An 18472-nucleotide genomic window follows, 5' to 3' on the forward strand; every position below is an offset into this window, starting at 1 on the left:
AGGCTATAGGTCTAAATATTAAAGAGGCTTTGTGAACCAATACATCCATAGAAATTAAAAAACAACGTTACTACACTATAATAAAATGAGAACATACAAGTCGGACAGTTATTACTAAATAATCATATTTAAAAGAGTAAAACTTAAAGCTTCATTCAATAAAAAAAAACATCTGATTACTTCCAGTGCCAATGTTCTATGGACAAAGAAAACAGAAATTCTTTATAATATTTCACCTTTTCATTTTACAAAGCTTCTAACATTAGAGAAGCTTAATCTGGACTCGAACTGTACATACTGACATGACCAGTGGGGAAAACTAACCAACACAGGTTAATATGGAGGAAGCTCATGTCTAGTAAATATGACCCCAGAGTTCACGTGTCTTCGTACCATTGGAATTGTGGATTCACAGGAGATGACGAGAGACAGAGTTAGAATAGAGCCGTGTAGCTCTGGAGAGGTCTGTGCTCTTCAGACAGCAGTGGTTTGAGTGTCCAGCATTTCCCGTCGTCGTCATCTAGTGAGTCACGTTCACTCATTTCAGCATTTTGCTTTCTTCTGTCGCCGTATAAAAACAGGATTACCAAAACCTCCTCCTTTCATGAAACAGGGGATGATTACCAAAACCACGTCCTCCTTTAATAAAACGGGATGATTACCAAAAACTCCTCCTTTCATGAAACAGGGGATGATTACCAAAACCACGTCCTCCTTTAATAAAACGGGATGATTACCAAAACCAAGTCCTCTTTTCATAAAACGGGATGATTACCAAAACCAAGTCCTCTTTTCATAAAAACAGCTGATGATGCCTCAGACTTAATCTTTAAAATGGTCCTTGTCAAACATGTAAGGAATGCGACTAGATGTAAGTGATAATGCCCTCCAGCCGGTGCTCGGAGGATATACTGGCACGGGTGTTGTTAGGCCCGAGACGAAGTCGAAAACTGTGCCAATACATCCTCCGAACCCCGGCTTGAGGGCATTATCACTTTTATACAACGGGTTACCAACAAATTCAAATAATGATTTATATATTTTAATTAAAAACATTATTTTGATGAATTTATTCATACCATTTCATCCTTCCACAAAATATAGTCCCAACACAAATCTAGGGTTGCTATCCAAGCCGGCTGGTCGTTTGTTCTATTGGTTCGGTTGCCAGAGACGCGACCCAGTCGTTCGTTCTTGATGTTCTATTGGCTGGCAACGTTTTTATCCTTTGCTTGCTAGCTAGCTGGCTGGCTAACTTAGTCACGTCAAAGAGTGCAGCCAGAATAACAACAAAGTAGCTGCATTTGCTTAAGCCGTTTTCTAGTGACATTTCTTTGTATACATCCGGATACATCCATAAAGATGAGCTAATGAGGCACGATTTCACCTGGCATAGAAATGTGCTCTCGTCAGGACACCGAGGAGCTAGTCAACAACACAGCTAACACAATCACTTCAAACTGAAGATGGAAAGACTGCAAATTAGCTGCACTTCATTTTGTTCGGTTTTCGATTTACATTTCTTTGTATACAATCCATAAAAATGACGCTGATTCATGATTTTGACTGGCTGAGAAAAGCTGCCTGCCTGTCTCATCCGACACATTCATTACTATGGGACAGCTGAAGATCGAATTTCAATACTGAAACAGTGTTGCAAATGTCAGAGAGAGACAGACTACTGAAAACCAATTGCTAGTCTTAAAGAAATGGTAGATTATGTCGAGATGCTTTTTTATAGTGGCTGGGCTGATGAAACAGTGGATTGAACAGAGTAAATAGGCAATTCAACGTTATAGCTTTAGCCAGTGGTAACTTGTGGAATAGATACCGGTTGGAATGCAGTTTTAATCAATCAGCGTCCAGGATTAGACCCACCCATTGTATAAATATCTATAGATCTCATATCAGTCATACCACATCTTTTCCGTCAGTCAGTCACTGGCCACCAGTGGTTGTCTGTTTATCGACAACCACCAGAGAACAAGGCATAGAGCGAACTAACAAACCGTCCCTGAGAATTTACAGATCGTCCTAGAGGTTCTAGAGGAGATTGTCCTAGAGGAGATCCTAGAGGTTCTAGAGGAGATGGTACTATAGGTTCTAGAGGAGATGGTACTATAGGTTCTAGAGGAGATGGTACTATAGGTTCTAGAGATCATCCTAGAGAAGATGGTACAATAGGTTCTAGAGGAGATCGTCCTAGAGAAGATGGTACTATAGGTTCTAGAGGAGATCGTCCTATAAGTTGAGATGGAAAGCAGCTGACCTACTACGTCAAATAGCCTTATTCACTGAATATTCAGAAAAATACAAAAAACAAGTTATGTTTTAACAACCTTAGAAGAAGAAGCTCCCATGTTATAACAGCCTTAGAAGAAGAAGCTCCCAGAATTGTACAAAAAAAATAACTAAAAAAGGCTCCAATTTGGAAAACAAGTTAACTTACCAATTTGGTAAACAATGTTTCCAATTTGGAATAAAAATCAGCGTTTCTTGCTGGAAAAATGCAGAGCGAGATGGTTACAGGTTTGCACAGAGATTAGGCTATGATTTTAATATTTAGTTAGTAGGCCCTACATTTGATTGGTCTTGGGGTAGCCAGAGTGAGTAAGAGAATCTCTGAAGGCAAGCGGGATGTGTGACTTGACCTCCTAATAACTGAAGTACTCTGCCTCCGTCTGTCCTTCTGAAAGAGAGGTGGCCACTGAGCTTATGTATAACACACAGGTTTGTATGTATAGACCCACTATGTGGAGAGAGCCAGCGAGGGAGAAGACCCCTATAAATAACAAGCCTTAATATTTCTTGCACTAGTTAACAGAGAAGCTGAGATGTGCATCTTTTAGTACGGTGATGCTTCTTGATCTGCGTCTGCATATTCAATGGGCTGAGAGTCACAGTCCACGTCAAAGGGCTTCTCTTTAGAAGGACTGTCTTCTCCCCCGTAGCTGCGAGAGGGGACCTTGCCGTTGCTACACTCTGGCTCGGTCTCATAGCCGGTGTCCCTCAAGGCTCGGAGCTGTACCCCGTTCTGAGTCAGGCGGATCTGATCCTTTACGTCCAGCTTGTCTACTGTGACGGGCTCCATGAGGCCGGCCTCGCAGGCTAAATACTCAGGTTGGGGCTTCTTCTGGCTTCCCAGCAGAGCCGCACGAAGACGAAGACACGGCCCCGGTAGGTACTGCATGTAACAGTTGTAGACCAGGGCAGCCAGGAAGAGGAGGAAGAACAGGAGGAAGAGGAAGAGGAAAGTACTGCTGTTGTCGTGTTGGAGGTACTCTGTCGCAGGGTCCCGGGTCTCTGGGAGCGGGAGGGCGCTGGAGCTGGGGGGAAGGAGTTTGGGCTGGAGCCTGGCGGTGTTGCTGCTGCTGGGGGGCGTGGTTAGTGATGACGAGGCGCTGTGAGTGGGTGGTGGTGAGGTGAGGGCGGTGGAGCTGGGAGGGGCTGAAGTTAGTGGGAGGGGTCTCACGGTGTTACCGTTATTACCTTCAGTGGCAGCGGTGGACTGGTGGTGGGGGTGAGCGGAGCTGAGGGTGCTGGCGGTCTGAGGGGGGTGGCCTCGTGGTGAAGGCCTCCTGGGGACATCCAGGTCTAGGACATACCCAGCCAGGAGGCGGCTGAAGTTCTTCCCTGCAACAGGGGCCCACTCCAGTGACCAGCACTCGTACAGGCCTTGGTCCTCTGGGGCCACACTGTAAATGAGCAGACCCGTCTCACCCATCAGGTGGAACTTGGAGGCCTCGGTCATGGTGCTGCTGTTCTGCTTCCAGACCACCACGGCCAGGTTGGACTGAACCAGGCATGGCAGCTCAGCCGAGCTCCCTGGTTTAACTGTCACACGCTGGTAGTTTTCCACGGAGATCCCTGGCGCTGTGAGGAGAGGAGAGGAGTTTACTCTCTGAAGAGAGGGCTGGTGTTACTAGATCTGTCCTGAACTTCCTTGCGGTTTTTTTAATGCTGTGTTTAATGTGAAATCTCTGGTAAGTAAGATGCTTATATAGCAATTAAACTAAAGCGATAAAGACATTCCTAAATGAGTGTATTTGTTTACTTTAAGCAGTGCAGCCCGTCTCTCTGCCAATAGCTAGTCAGTATGCAGAGACTTTGGTCACGTTAAAATGCAGAGGTTACAGACCTGAGGGACACTTGTCTGCGTCACCGTTAAGGCTCTGGATCAAGTTCCTGAAAAACAAAACATCACTGACATTAGGTAGACATAGATCAGGGTCGACACTTTCAGGCTTGTAGTTGGAGAAACAGGATGGACTGGGTTACACCGAGGCAGTAAAAACACGTAGGTTTTGCATTGTGCTGATAATCCTAATGCCATTATAAAAGGAGTGTTACCGGTGTGTGAGGCCCTGGGTGTGGAAGATGTTGACACAGGTGGAAGAGTCTGGGTCCCAGGCACAGTAAGGGTCCCGGGTCAAGATACAGTCTGAACAGGATGGGTACTTGTCACAGAACGCAGTAGGAGACTGCACCACGCCCGAGTCCGAGCCAGCGTACAGGGACCTCGTCTGTGAACACAGCCACACACAAAGGTCTGTGACGGGAGCTGAATACCATCTAACTGACTTATGACTGAAAACAGCAATGAAAAGAAAATAACTATCAAATACATTTAAAATAGGCCTACATTTATTTTGGGGTACTTATTTAATAATTAACTGCAATTTCATGTTGATAAATTTCACCTAATAGCGGGAGTGTTTACTAATGATTATAACTTAGTCCTTCTACATCTTCTCTTTCCAATTGTTGTTTTAAGCTCCAGCAGCTAATCCGCTAGTTGAGTGGGGCTGTCTAAGCGCTGGCCTATAGGCTATGGCTCTTCAGTACATTTTTTTATATACGTGTACTTCCTTTTATACAAGGCACATTTTCATTGCTTGCTAGTAAATAAAAATAGTGTGGCTCTTTGTTAATTATTCAACAGCGGTCAACATGGTTGTTCTGGCTCTGAGGCCTATAATGCGCCAATGTGTCAATCATCTCCAACCTGGCATGGAATAATTCGACAAGGAATCTTTTTTTTCTCCATTTATAGACTAATCAACGCTGATAAATAGGCTATGAACATGTTGCGTTTATTTGTTTCCATTTTAATATTGTTACATTTCAACTTCATACTATTGCATAGCGGTCTCTCACCTTCATCCTTTCCTTGTCAATTCATTATCTTATATACTACTTTCAAAAAGCTTAAAGTAGGCCTAGATTTTTATTAACGTTTTCATGAAAAAATGTATATTTGCTTGAGTCTGACATATGCTGGTTTCTTTGATTAATGGGTGCTTTTACGTGTGTGTGTGTGTGTGTGTGTGTGTGTGTGTGTGAGTGAGAGTTCGCTGATTCTCTCTATAGTCTATCGGTAAATAGCCCACCCAATTTTACCTACCTCATCCCCATACTGTTTTTATTTATTTACTTTTCTGCTCTTTTGCACACCAATATCTCTACCTGTACATGACCATCTGATCATTTACCACTCCAGTGTTAATCTGCAAAATTGTAATTATTCGCCTACCTTCTCATGCCTTTTGCACACAATGTATATAGACTTTTTTTTCTACTGTGTTATTGACTTGTTAATTGTTTACTCCATGTGTAACTCTGTTGTCTGTTTACACTGCTATGCTTTATCTTGGCCAGGTCGCAGTTGCAAATGAGAACTTGTTCTCAACTAGCCCACCTGGTTAAATAAAGGTGAAAATATATATATATATATATATATATATATATATAACGCTCCCGTCATGATTTTTAAATGACACATTTCAGTTAAAGGCCCTTTCTCACCAAGTCTGTTATTTTCAAAACGAATAATTTGTAAGAAGAAAAAAAAAATCTATACGAGCACATCTGTTTACACCAGTTGCAAAATATCGTCCTGCCACAAGCTTTATTATTTTTGTAACATATTTTCTTTATTCGATAATAAGTTGTTGACCAATTAAATTGTTATCTGGGACACTGCCACTGACAGGCTGCACAATTCACCTTGTGTGAATTAATTTGTCTGTTTTTTTACGTTTGCAATGCATCGGTGCAGCAAGGTATCAATTTAGCCAATGTAAACACATCACACCAGAGCTAGGCTATACGTCACTCTCGCCATTCAAACCCCTATGCCAGTTCATGGCCAACGTTGTACTGTCGCCTATTTTATAGCCATTCAGCAAGCAAGAGGATCGATCGATGCTTCTCTCCTTGAATAGACCTAGGCCTATTAGTTTTAAACTCTATACACAGAACAAAAATAGAAACGCAACATGTAAAGTGTTGGTCCCATGTGTCATGAGCTGAAATAAAGACCCCAGAAATGTTCCACACACACAAAAATCTTATTTCTCTCTAATTTTGTGCACAAATTTGTTTACATCCCTGTTAGTGAGCTTTTCTCCTTCGCCAAGATAATCCATCCACCTGACAGGTGTGGCATATCAAGAAGCTGATTCAACAGCATGATCATTACACAGGTGCACCTGGTGCTGGGGACATTAAAAGGCCAATCTAAAATGTGCAGATTTGTCACACAACGCCACAGATATCTCAAGTTGAAGGAGCGTGCAATTGGCATGCTGACTGCAGGAATGTCCAACAGAGCTGTTGTCAGAGAACCGAATGTTAATTTCTCTACCATAAGCCAACTCCAATGTTGTTTTAGAGAATTTAGCAGTACAGCCAACCGGCCTCACAACTTCAGACCACGTGTATGGTGTCGTGTGGGTGAGCGGTTTGCTGACATCAACGTTGTGAACAGAGTGCCCCATGGTGGTGGTAGGGTTATGGTATGGGCAGGCATAAGCTAAGGACAATGAACACGATGGCAATTTGAATGCACAGAGATACCATGTTGTTGTCATGTTGTATTGCTACCATGTTGCTGTCATGTTGTATTGCTACCATGTTGTTGTCATGTTGTGTTGCTACCATGCTGTGTTGTTATGTGTTGCTATGTTGTTGTCTTAGGTCTCTCTTCATGTAGTGTTGTTGTGTCTCTCTTGTTGCGATGTGTGTTTTGTCCTATTTTTATATTGTATTTATAAAACATTTTAAATCCCAGGCCCCCCCCGTCTGCGCAGGAGGCCTTATGCCTTATCATTGTAAATAATAATTTGTTCTTAACTGACTTCCTTAGTTAAATAAAAAGGTTAAATACATATATTTACATTTTTTAAAGCAGCGTTGGGGAAGTTATGTGAATTGTTAGGAAAAGTGGGGCAAAACCAAACAGACTTGGTGTGAATAGTTCACATCTGATTTCTTTCAGAATTCCTCTCCAATATTACAAGTCTTCATTTGTATACTAGACTAATATTCATAGGTAATAACTTCAATAATAAGAATGAAATGCTACTGATAATAGCGAAGTGCAATGGTAGGGAAGTTGCAGAGAAAAGACACGTTTTTCTTTTAAGTCTGATACGCGCCAATTACAGCAACCTAACCTGACGATACAGACACACACACACGCACACTAAAGATTAACATACACCTTCAAAGTCAACACATTTTTTGTTTTACAGTGTCTGTAAAAATGCTTAAATGCCGTGTAAGTCTGGCCCGTAGAGAGCAAACAATGCTCATTATTCATTCACAGAGAAGTTGTGGTTTTAACATCGGCGCAGACTTGTCGTCTCTGGTCGGCAACTTCCCTTTCTCTACTCTCGAGTTGAACAGTTTCACACGGACATGGAATCCAAATCGAGAGCCAAAGTTAGTGGGTAGGTAGACTTCTCAAAATGAGAAATAAAGCTTAGCTTGTCTTGGTTATTCAATAGCTTTAGTTTTATTGGAAATGGCTTAACAAGAAAAACTTTGAAATGGAACTTGAAAGAGACGTATTTATTTTTGCTCCCTTTTAATCCATTGTACATGATGCGAACTGGTGACTGACGTTTCGACGTCTTCCTCAGTTTTTGTGTTATCACAGGAGAGGAGAACTCACTTTCCGTGAGACACGGATGTGAGAGTCTCCTTCCATCTCTCTTTGACTTACCCCTTGTGATGACAGAAGCAAGGTCTTGATAGGCTCAGATTTGTGGAGAAGCTGAATCTCTTCCACTGTATGGACCAGCCCGTCATACACCACCGATTTATGCAGAAGTCCTTTATCTAAAGGGTTAGAGGGGGAAACGTCAACGCCATATCAAGGACTGAAAGACGTCCCTTTTGTCTTCATCAGGAGCTGAGAGTTGATCATAATCCCACCAAATACAAACACCTTTCACAACAACGAGGAACATTTTAATTAACCGAATTAAAATGGAATTGACCCTAACTCCCACACAACACTGTCCTCTGAACCCCAGCCAGCTCCCCTGAGAACCGTTGGCGCCTACCGGTCCCAGTAAATATGACATCATATAAGTTGTTGTCCAGCGCCTGCACCCTCTCCACAGCGATTTGGGTGTAGCTGACGTCCTTGGTGATGAGTTTGGGCCCGTTGCCGATGGGAAGGACAGGGTCTTCCAGTAAGGGATGGTCCTTAACAAACTGCAGGGTCTTGTCAGGCAGGTGGAGAGAGCTGCTGATGTTCTGGAGACGGTGGTGGTTGTTGATGCACTACAGATGGATAGGAGTGAGAGGGATGATGCTATGAAGGATACAACGCTCTAACCGAGTCCAAAATATGACAATTCAATCCAAGGGGAAACGTATAATTAAACACAACTACAAAAAAAGAAGAAGATGTAGACATGTTTAGAAGGTGATTTCAGCAAGCAACACTTACAGCTCCTGGGCGAGGGGTGGGGGTGATCCCGTTGTACCTCACCCACTTGGTGTGAGACTGTTCCACTGTGGCTTTCTGCATGTATTTCCCTTGGGAGAACACATTTTCTACTGACAACATGTCGTAGGCACACACTGCAGACAGGCCTACGTTTCCCCTGGACAAGAAAGAGACAAAGACAATGTCACAGAACACCCTTCCACAAGTGGGTGTTACCACTGCCACGGTGAGATGTGGTCGCTCCTACACCCATTAACGCCGTGGTAAAATGACAGTGCCTTCAGAAAGTATTCACACCTCTTGACTTTTTCCACATTTTGTTGTGTTACTGCCTGAATTTAAAAAATGGATTTAAAATAATATGTTGTCACTGGCCTACATACAATACCCCATAATGTTAGTGGAATGTAAAAAAATATATAATTATTTTTTCAAACTAATTAAAATGAACATTGAAATTCCTTCAGTCAATAAGTATAAGGTGTTAAACCCCTTTGTCCATGCAACTTGTGTGCGATAGTCAATCAAAAATCAGGTTAAACACTACTTCATCTCTGTACCCCACATATACAATTATCTGTAAGATCCCTCAGTCGAGCAGTGAATTTCAAACACAGATTCAACCACAAAGACCAGGGATGTTTTCCAATGCCTCGTAAAGAAGGGCACATATTGGCAGATGGATAAAAAAACTAAAAAAATCAGACATTGAATATCCCTTTGAGCATGAAGTTATAATTACACTTTGGATGGAGTATCAATACACCCAGTTACTACAGAGAGAGGTGTCCTTCCAAGGGCTGACTGAATTTAGTCGACTGGTCGATTGTTTGGTCGATCGAGATTTCTTTAGTCGAGCAGTAGTCAATGAAATGATTCATGGTGTACAAGACAACTGTCTGATTTCCGCCTATGAGTGGACTAATCCATTCTGGAGGCTATGGGGATGGTACAGTCCACCCCTTTAAGACACGTGTTACTGAAACTGTACATGATAAAGAACAATGGTGCAACACGAACACAAATATTATTATTTTATAACTAATGCGCTCTCTCCTGCATTTGTTCGCGGTTGCTGTCGGTGGTTCTGAAACAGCGCGCTGTTGAATTGGCGCCTTTTTCCTAGACCATGTTGCAATCAAGCATTTTAATTTTAAAATAAAATAACTAAGCGAGTTCAATAATTAGTGTGAAAAATAAATAAATCGTTCCATTTAGGCAATTGCATTTACAAATGCATGCGGCTGTTTAGTCTTTGCTGCGATAAATGCTTTTGTTTTAAACATCACAACACTCTCTGGTACGCTTTTAATTTATTTAGTGTTTAAACTGTTCCAAACAGTCAGAAAAGGTTTATTGTAATCTAACAGCATCTGTTTGGAAACATAATACGCAGACAAAGCTTGTTCCTTACCTTCTTTTTCTTCATCTCCAGTATTTAACAACGAGTCACATTTATTCCACACATCTGACTTCCCCTTTACTTCCTGAGAAACCAGTACACATTCCCCCATTTCCAGTTTGTCACGTCCTCTGCATCCATTTTGCTGTTACGTTGTTCAGAGTTTGTTATAACCAATTTATTGATGTGATGATGTGCTATAGGTCAGGCCCTCACGTGCATGAGATGCATACGTGTCACGTAGAGAGAGCAAAGGGGATGAGGGAATAGGGAATGTTTTTCCCAAACAAATGAGGGATTTCTGGAACAAAACTTCTCAGTCAGAAATGTCTGTAATTATGTTACAGCTTCAGCAACACAGACAGCATGATAAACACTGTCAATGTTCTGTGGTGGTCGCTGCAGCAGGGAGGAGAGAGAAACGGTTGATCGTCAGAGTATTTTTTTTTTACAAGGCGTAGCAAGTCTGAGCCAGGCCCAGCACAAATCAAATGCGGTAGGACTCCCTCTTGTCATTTGTGCATCTTAATTATTTAATCATCAAACAGCTTAGAGCATCAGACAAGCTCAGTGCATCTAGTTGATTTGATTAAAACATAGGATGTGTGTCTATATATGGAAAAATACAGGTTAATAAATTTAGATCAATCGATTGTTCGAAAGAACTGACTACTCCTCTTGGTCTACCAAGATTATTATATATTGTTTTGGTCGGTCGGGGACAGATGTTCCTGTTGCCGGGGAAACCACTCAGGAAATGTCACCATGATTCCAATCATGACGTTAAAACAGGTTAGTTTTGTTGAGGAACTACACTGTTGATCCATCCTGTTTTCTCCTCTCACAGCCATTAAACGTTGTAACTAATTGACAGAGTGAAAAGGAAGCCTGTACAGAATAAAAACATTCCAAAACATGCATCCTGTTTGCAACAAGGCACTAAAGTAATACTGCTAAAAAATGTGGCAAAGCAATTCACTTTTTGTCCTGAATACTAATTGTTGCGTTTGGGGCAAATCCAACAGAACACATTACATTCATTCACAGTACCACTCTCCATAGTTTCAAGCATAGTGGTGGCTGTATCATGTTAGGGGTCAGCTTGTAATCGTTAAAGACTGGGGAGTTTTTCAGGATAAAAATAGACTGAATAGAGCTAAGCACAGGCAAAATCCTAGAGGAAAACCTGGTTCAGTCTGCTTTCCAACAGACACTGGGAGAGGAATTCTCAATCCAGCAGGACAATAACCTAAAACACAAGGCCAAATCTACACTGGAGTTACTTACCAAGACAGTGAATGTTCCTGAGTGGCCGAGTTACAGTTTTGACTTAAATCTGGAAAATCTATGGCAAGACCTGAACATGGTTGTCTAGCAATGAGCAACAACCAATTTGACAGAGCTTGAATAATAAAAAATTTTAAAAAAATGAGCAAATGTTGCACAATCCAGGTGTGGAAAGCTTCTACAAAAGTATTGACTCAGGAGTTTGAATACTTATGCAAATGAGATCTTTCAGCATTTCGTTATCAATAAATTATCAAAAAACATTTCATTTCGTCATTATAGGGTGTTGTGTGTAGTTGATTGAGAATGTTTTTGAGTCCATTTTGAATTCAAGGCTGTAACACCAAAATGTAGAATAAGTCTAGAGGTGAATACTTTCTGAAGGAAGTGTAACATGTTAATGAAATGGAGTCAGAGTTATTACAGTGTCCTGACTGAGAATCCCAACTCACCACTGGGATGTGAACACTCCGTAGATGACAGTCTCTCTCCAGTCAGCAGTCTTCAGTATGAACACATCATTAACCACGTTGAACACGAAGTTGAGCTCTGGCATGGAACACACCAGCTTGGCCTTCAGGAAACTGGTCCATTTCTTCTGTAGCGTCCGTTGGCCCCCCAGATCACCCTGCAGAGAGATGAGGCACATTCATATATAATAATAACATATGACACTTAGCAGACGCATTCATCCAAATATAATTTATGTAGAATTGATCCCTGCAGGAATTGAACCCATAGGCAGTTGAAACCGAACACAGTGAACAAACTGTACTGTGGTAGGAAGAAGCAAAAGAGTAGGAAAGACCGAGAGGGGGGAGGGCGAGGGAAAGGGCGAGCGAGAGGGCGGAGGGAAAGGGCGAGAGAAAGAGGCGAGAGGGAGGGCGAGAGAGAGAGGCGAGAGGGAGGGCGGAGGGAAAGGGCGAGCGAGAGGGCGGAGGGAAAGGGCGAGAGAAAGAGCGAGCGAGAGGGCAAGGGCGAGAGAGAGAGAGGCGAGAGGGAGGGCGAGAGAGAGAGGCGGAGGGCGGCGAGAGGGAGAGAGGGGGGGGAGAGCGAGAGGTGGGGGAGAGCGAGAGGTGGGGGAGAGCGAGAGGTGGGGGGAGAGCGAGAGGTGGGGGGAGAGCGAGAGGTGGGGGGAGAGCGAGAGGTGGGGGGAGAGCGAGAGGTGGGGGGAGAGCGAGACGTGGGGCGATGAGGCAGGGAGCGGCGTGGTAGTGCCAGTGGCAGATGGTTAGCCGTTCCGCTGACGTGTCCTGACCTTACAGACGCGTGCTATCCTGGGGATGAGCAGCTTGCCAAAGAACTCGTACTCCACAGACACCTCAGTGAAGAAGTAGTAGATCTTATCGTCCTCGCCATCTGCACTGTTCTTCCCCTCTCTGATGACATCAGCAAAAACAAAACTGGGTTCTATGGGGTCGAGAGAGATATTCATGGTCAGTGGTAAATTAATGGTTTCTCTGCATATTGAAAAAGAGAACCACACAAGTGTTCTACTCCACTAGTCAGCACCTCTCCTAAACAGGTGTTCTACTCCCCTCAGCCAGCACCTCTCCTAAACAGGTGTTCTACTCCCCTCAGCCAGCACCTCTCCTAAACAGGTGTTCTACTCCCCTCAGTCAGCACCTCTCCTAAACAGGTGTTCTACTCCCCTCAGTCAGCACCTCTCCTAAACAGGTGTTCTACTCCCCTCAGCCAGCACCTCTCCTAAACAGGTGTTCTACTCCCCTCAGCCAGCACCTCTCCTAACCAGGTGTTCTACTCCCCTTAGCCAGCACCTCTCCTAAACAGGTGTTCTACTCCCCTTAGCCAGCACCCCTCCTAACCAGGTGTTCTACTCCCCTTAGCCAGCACCTCTCCTAACCAGGTGTTCTACTCCCCTTAGCCAGCACCTCTCCTAAACAGGTGTTCTACTCCCCTTAGCCAGCACCCCTCCTAACCAGGTGTTCTACTCCCCTTAGCCAGCACCTCTCCTAACCAGGTGTTCTACTCCCCTTAGCCAGCACCTCTCCTAAACAGGTGTTCTACTCCCCTCAGCCAGCACCTCTCCTAAACAGGTGTTCTACTCCCCTCAGCCAGCACCTCTGCTAAACAGGTGTGCGTTTCTTTCACCTCCAGATTTGTCTGTATATTGTGAGTGAGGAAAACTTGAAGGTTGATCAGCTGTTACTTTTTAGAGGATCTTTGATGTGAGCTCCTTAAAACCCTTTACACTCGTGGGAATTGGCCTAGATGGGCTAAACAGAAATGTCTCTTACAGAATAAATATGAAAAGCATATGCATAACCATGGTAGCAATTGAAAAGGGAACCGTTTGGAGATGGAGAAAATTATTTGACCAAAGTTGAGGACAACAGTTCACCTGACAAAACTGAATACCAACAAAATCATACGATGTTGATTTTATGTGCATTTCACATTTCCTGTACTTTCAGCTGCATTTGTGGATAACAGACTCTGAAAATACTCTGGATACATTCAGTAACATGATCAGAATATTCCTTTAAAATGTGGGGTAGGTGCAACATAAGACCAAATAAATGACAAGGTTTTGAATGAGAGGACTAACTGGTGTCTCCACACACACACCTCTCCAAAAGGTGCTTTCAATGCACTTTTAAGACTCAAAGAAGAGTCTTCGACTGTACGTTTTTGCCGTCGAGGAACTGACTCTAGCACACATGTAGTTGTTTGGAACCCAACTCCGCGTCCCCACCTTCACACAATTACTGTTGTTTAACGCAATTCAAAAACGACCCATTATAAATCTAAATCTGGGACAGATGGGCATCATTTGAAAGCTTGTTCTATTGCCAACATGACTAGCTAAGTTATAAAATACTTTCTTTTAGGCAACGAGGCAATTCAGAGAGTGCAATTGTAATTCTGCCGTGGATAGAAACGAGTCACGAGTGCATTCAGGTGTACGTGTTCAACGGTAAATTTTCTTCACAATAGACAAACAAATATGATTGTTCTGTTCAGAACAACCCAGGGTCTGACGCCATGTCATCTTGTAACTGTATATCAAACAGTGATCATAAACGTGGACACTGTATATTAACATGGAAATGTGAAGTGCACATTTGGATTTACAGGTTTTTGAGTAGCTTGTATGACGCCAAAGCAGTATTTTATTATAATCCTCAATGTCTCATCTTTCTAAATACAGAGTCCTCTTCATTTACAGCTTTTCTCTCACTCAGACAACAAAACATTTGCAAAAGTTACTGAATGAGGGAAACTTCTTGTTGCGTGCGGTGCTGAATGGATTTCAGTCAAAACCCCATACAGCGCTGTGAAGTGCAGAGCCTGAACTCTGACCTCATTTATGTTACTGTACAGCCACTGTGTTCCAATTTAGGTGCTTATCAGTGTCCAAATCTGCCATTTTCAACCCGTATACCCGGGTACGAGTGTAAAGGGTTCAAGTGTAGTAACACTGATACGGTCAATTCCTTATTTGGAGAGGAGCAGGTATCTTACCGTTCAGCCAAGATGTTGAATACTCTGTCCGCAACAGACTCTGTGAAAGAGAATATCTGGAGATGATCGGCTCACTTCCTAAGAAGTTATACGACGTTCCAGAGTAAAGTTCTCCATCTAAAAAGACAGGAAAGAAAACACAAAATGTATCATAAAGATTTTAAAAATTCTCTAAACCAGGTTCGGTTGTTTTTCAGGCCTAAGCAGTTGATGTAATCTGGGCCTACCACCGGATGTAATCTGGGCCTACCACCGGATGTAATCTGGGCCTACCACCGGATGTAATCTGGGCCTACCACCGGATGTAATCTGGGCCTACCACCTGATGTAATCTGGGCCTACCACCGGATGTAATCTGGGCCTACCACCGGATGTAATCTGGGCCTACCACCGGATGTAATCTGGGCCTACCACCTGATGTAATCTGGGCCTACCACCTGATGTAATCTGGGCCTACCACCTGATGTAATCTGGGCCTACCACCTGATGTAATCTGGGCCTACCACCTGATGTAATCTGGGCCTACCACCTGATGTAATCTGGGCCTACCACCTGATGTAATCTGGGCCTACCACCTGATGTAATCTGGGCCTACCACCTGATGTAATCTGGGCCTACCACCTGATGTAATCTGGGCCTACCACCTGATGTAATCTGGGCCTACCACCTGATGTAATCTGGGCCTACCACCTGATGTAATCTGGGCCTACCACCTGATGTAATCTGGGCCTACCACCTGATGTAATCTGGGCCTACCACCTGATGTAATCTGGGCCTACCACCTGATGTAATCTGGGCCTACCACCTATGTAATCTGGGCCTACCACCGATGTAATCTGGGCCTACCACCGATGTAATCTGGGCCTACCACCAATGTAATCTGGGCCTACCACCAATGTAATCTGGGCCTACCACCAATGTAATCTGGGCCTACCACCAATGTAATCTGGGCCTACCACCAATGTAATCTGGGCCTACCACCAATGTAATCTGGGCCTACCACCGATGTAATCTGGGCCTACCACCGATGTAATCTGGGCCTACCACCGATGTAATCTGGGCCTACTTACCAACCATGACCGTTGTGAAGCTCTGAGATGGGTCAAAGGAGCATTTCCCTCTCCCGTCCTCCGCTGCACCCTCCAGACTGAAATCCTTTAGGGACTGACGAGAGCACAATTATGATTATTACACAGTAATGATTACTACTTACTGTGAAGTAAAAGTTGAACTTCGACGTGGCGTGGACATTAAAAGATACAAAAAATAATAATAATAATAATAAAATCGATTAAATTCCTTTCATTTTTACCTCAAAATAAAATACAATGTAAAATAAAGAGGCGGCTGTAGCCTAGCGGTCAAGAGCTTTGGGACGAAAGGTCACGAGTTCAAATCCCTGGATTGACCAGGTGCCAAAATATATACAGTGGGGGCAAAAAAGTATTTAGTCAGCCACCAATTGTGCAAGTTCTCCCACTTAAAAAGATGAGGCCTGTAATTTAAGTGGGAGAACTTGCACAATTGGTGGCTGACTAAATACTTTTTTGCCCCACTGTAATATGCCGATGTTCCCTTGAGCAAGGCATTGCTCCTGTAAGTCGCTCTGGCTAAGAGTGTCAACTAAATGACTAACACGTAAACGTAATCCACTTACTAGGTAGTGACAGACGGGCTGAAAGGCATGTGTCCCACAGACATACAGTCGCTTGTCGTCCAACACTTGTAACACCCGGATGTAGTTTAGACAGTCTGTCTGTAAAACACATCACAAAGACACATTTACACCTGGCTGACAGAGATACCCCAAATAAAAACAAAATGGAGATGCTGGAGAGATGGCTTCCTTTCACAACAGATCTGAAGTCAGGTGTTTGATGGAATAAACAGATGTACCTCTTTAGATTTTCCTTTTACGATGCACATCGTCATATGGTTTTCCGGGACCTTCCATTGAACCTACAGGGGAACCATTCAAAATAGAACAATTATTTTTTTTAAAAGGCAAACTTTTAAAGTTGAGATCTTTTGAAATGATAAAACCTTTCCGTACCTTGTTGTTCTTGATTGACACATTGGTCATGCGGAGTTCAAAGATGGCCTCCCTCGCTCCCACGTACAGCACATCGTTATCCTCACTCAACAACAGAGTGGAATAGTTGAAGATGCCGGGCTCAGAAAACTCCACCAACTTGAGTTCTGTTGATAAACAAGACACACAGATTTTAAAACATTGTCCAGTGCCAACACCCATGACTGAGTCGAGGTTAAAAGTCAAGTCAAGCAATTTCCCAAAGTTACTGAAAAAAAAAGCAACTCATGATTTCCTTATTGCTTATCTACAATTTCCACAGTGCAGGATGCATAGGTCTAGTGTTCCTCTCAGACATAATAATGGGCCAGTCCAGTCTAGATATGTTTAGGGGATATAAACCAGTCTCCTTTGTGCATCTCTGCGAGTGCCTATCACTATGGCTACTCAGAATGCTTTGTGTGAGTGTGGTGATTGATGGGGAAGCTGGCAGTAGTTTGCATTAGGTAGAGTGTCTGGCAGTGCCGACAACAGGTGTGAGAGGACACAGGTTTCCAGCCACCTGCCCGAGCAGAAACCCTCTCTCAGACGCTGAAAGACAACACTGAAGGGCTGGAGGGAAGGGATCCATTTTGTTTGGAGTGAGTATCAATTTATTGCGTTGAGCCATGACATAATTAGTTATTCAAGAACTTCCAGTTCCTCGTGGGTCCACATCACTATAGATCTATCATGATCCAAACAAAACGACACATTAGTGAAGAGGGAACGACAGCACCTCTTCCCCTTGAAGAGGCTGAAAACATTTATCATGGGCACTCAGATCCTCAAAAAGTTATACAGCTGCACCATTGAGAGCATCTTGACTGGGCTGCGTCACCGCTTGGTACGACAACTGCAAGGCGCTACAGAGGGTGGGGAGTACGGCCCAGTACATCACTGCTCTCCAGGACCTCTTTATAGCAGGCGGTATCAGACGAAGGCCCAGAAAATTGTCAAAGACTTCATCCACCCATAGCCTGTACCAGTGCACCAAGTCTGGAACCAACAAGCCATACGACTGATAACAAGACCACTAAACCGCTAATCAAATGGCTACCCGGACTAGGACTGACCCTTCTTTGCGCACACACAGCTGCTACTGTCTATTATCTATAATGTTGCCTAGTCACGTTATCCGTACCTATATGTACACAGCCACCTCAATTATGTCAAATCCCTGCACTGGTACTCCCTGTATATATAACCATGTTATTATATCTGTGTGTGTGTGTGATATATATATATATATATATAGCCACGGTATTACCTGGTACTTCCTGTATATATAGCCACGTCATTACCCGGTACTTCCTGTATATATAGCCACGGTATTACCTGGTACTTCCTGTATATATAGCCACGTCATTACCTGGTACTTCCTGTATATATAGCCACGGTATTATCTGTATACATAGCCACGTCATTACCTGGTACTTCCTGTATACATAGCCACGTCATTACCTGGTACTTCCTGTGTATA

The 18472-nt window shown here is 43.4% G+C and overlaps 1 protein-coding gene across 6 annotated transcripts in view; it reads right to left on the reverse strand.

The window, feature by feature from the left end:
• sema4d (sema domain, immunoglobulin domain (Ig), transmembrane domain (TM) and short cytoplasmic domain, (semaphorin) 4D) overlaps window positions 1-18472 on the reverse strand; it is a 75835-nt gene that overhangs the window by 5354 nt on the left and 52009 nt on the right. For 4 of the 6 annotated variants that reach the window (XM_064977368.1, XM_064977371.1, XM_064977369.1 and 1 more), the window contains 13 exons: window positions 16972-17117; window positions 16815-16877; window positions 16576-16674; window positions 15989-16082; window positions 14919-15035; window positions 12691-12842; window positions 11885-12060; window positions 8744-8900; window positions 8352-8574; window positions 8009-8124; window positions 4351-4523; window positions 4139-4185; window positions 49-3873 (listed from right to left, as the gene is read on the reverse strand). In XM_064977368.1, coding sequence (XP_064833440.1) covers window positions 2846-3873; window positions 4139-4185; window positions 4351-4523; window positions 8009-8124; window positions 8352-8574; window positions 8744-8900; window positions 11885-12060; window positions 12691-12842; window positions 14919-15035; window positions 15989-16082; window positions 16576-16674; window positions 16815-16877; window positions 16972-17117 — 2591 coding nt within the window. In that variant the 3' untranslated portion in view covers window positions 49-2845. Of the gene's footprint in view, window positions 1-48; window positions 3874-4138; window positions 4186-4350; window positions 4524-8008; window positions 8125-8351; window positions 8575-8743; window positions 8901-11884; window positions 12061-12690; window positions 12843-14918; window positions 15036-15988; window positions 16083-16575; window positions 16675-16814; window positions 16878-16971; window positions 17118-18472 lie in introns of those variants that run through there. The other 2 variants (XM_064977373.1, XM_064977372.1) reach the window with 1 other exon arrangement.

Source organism: Oncorhynchus masou, chromosome 11, assembly GCF_036934945.1.
Source record: "Oncorhynchus masou masou isolate Uvic2021 chromosome 11, UVic_Omas_1.1, whole genome shotgun sequence".
NCBI classification, from domain to species: Eukaryota; Metazoa; Chordata; class Actinopteri; order Salmoniformes; family Salmonidae; genus Oncorhynchus; species Oncorhynchus masou.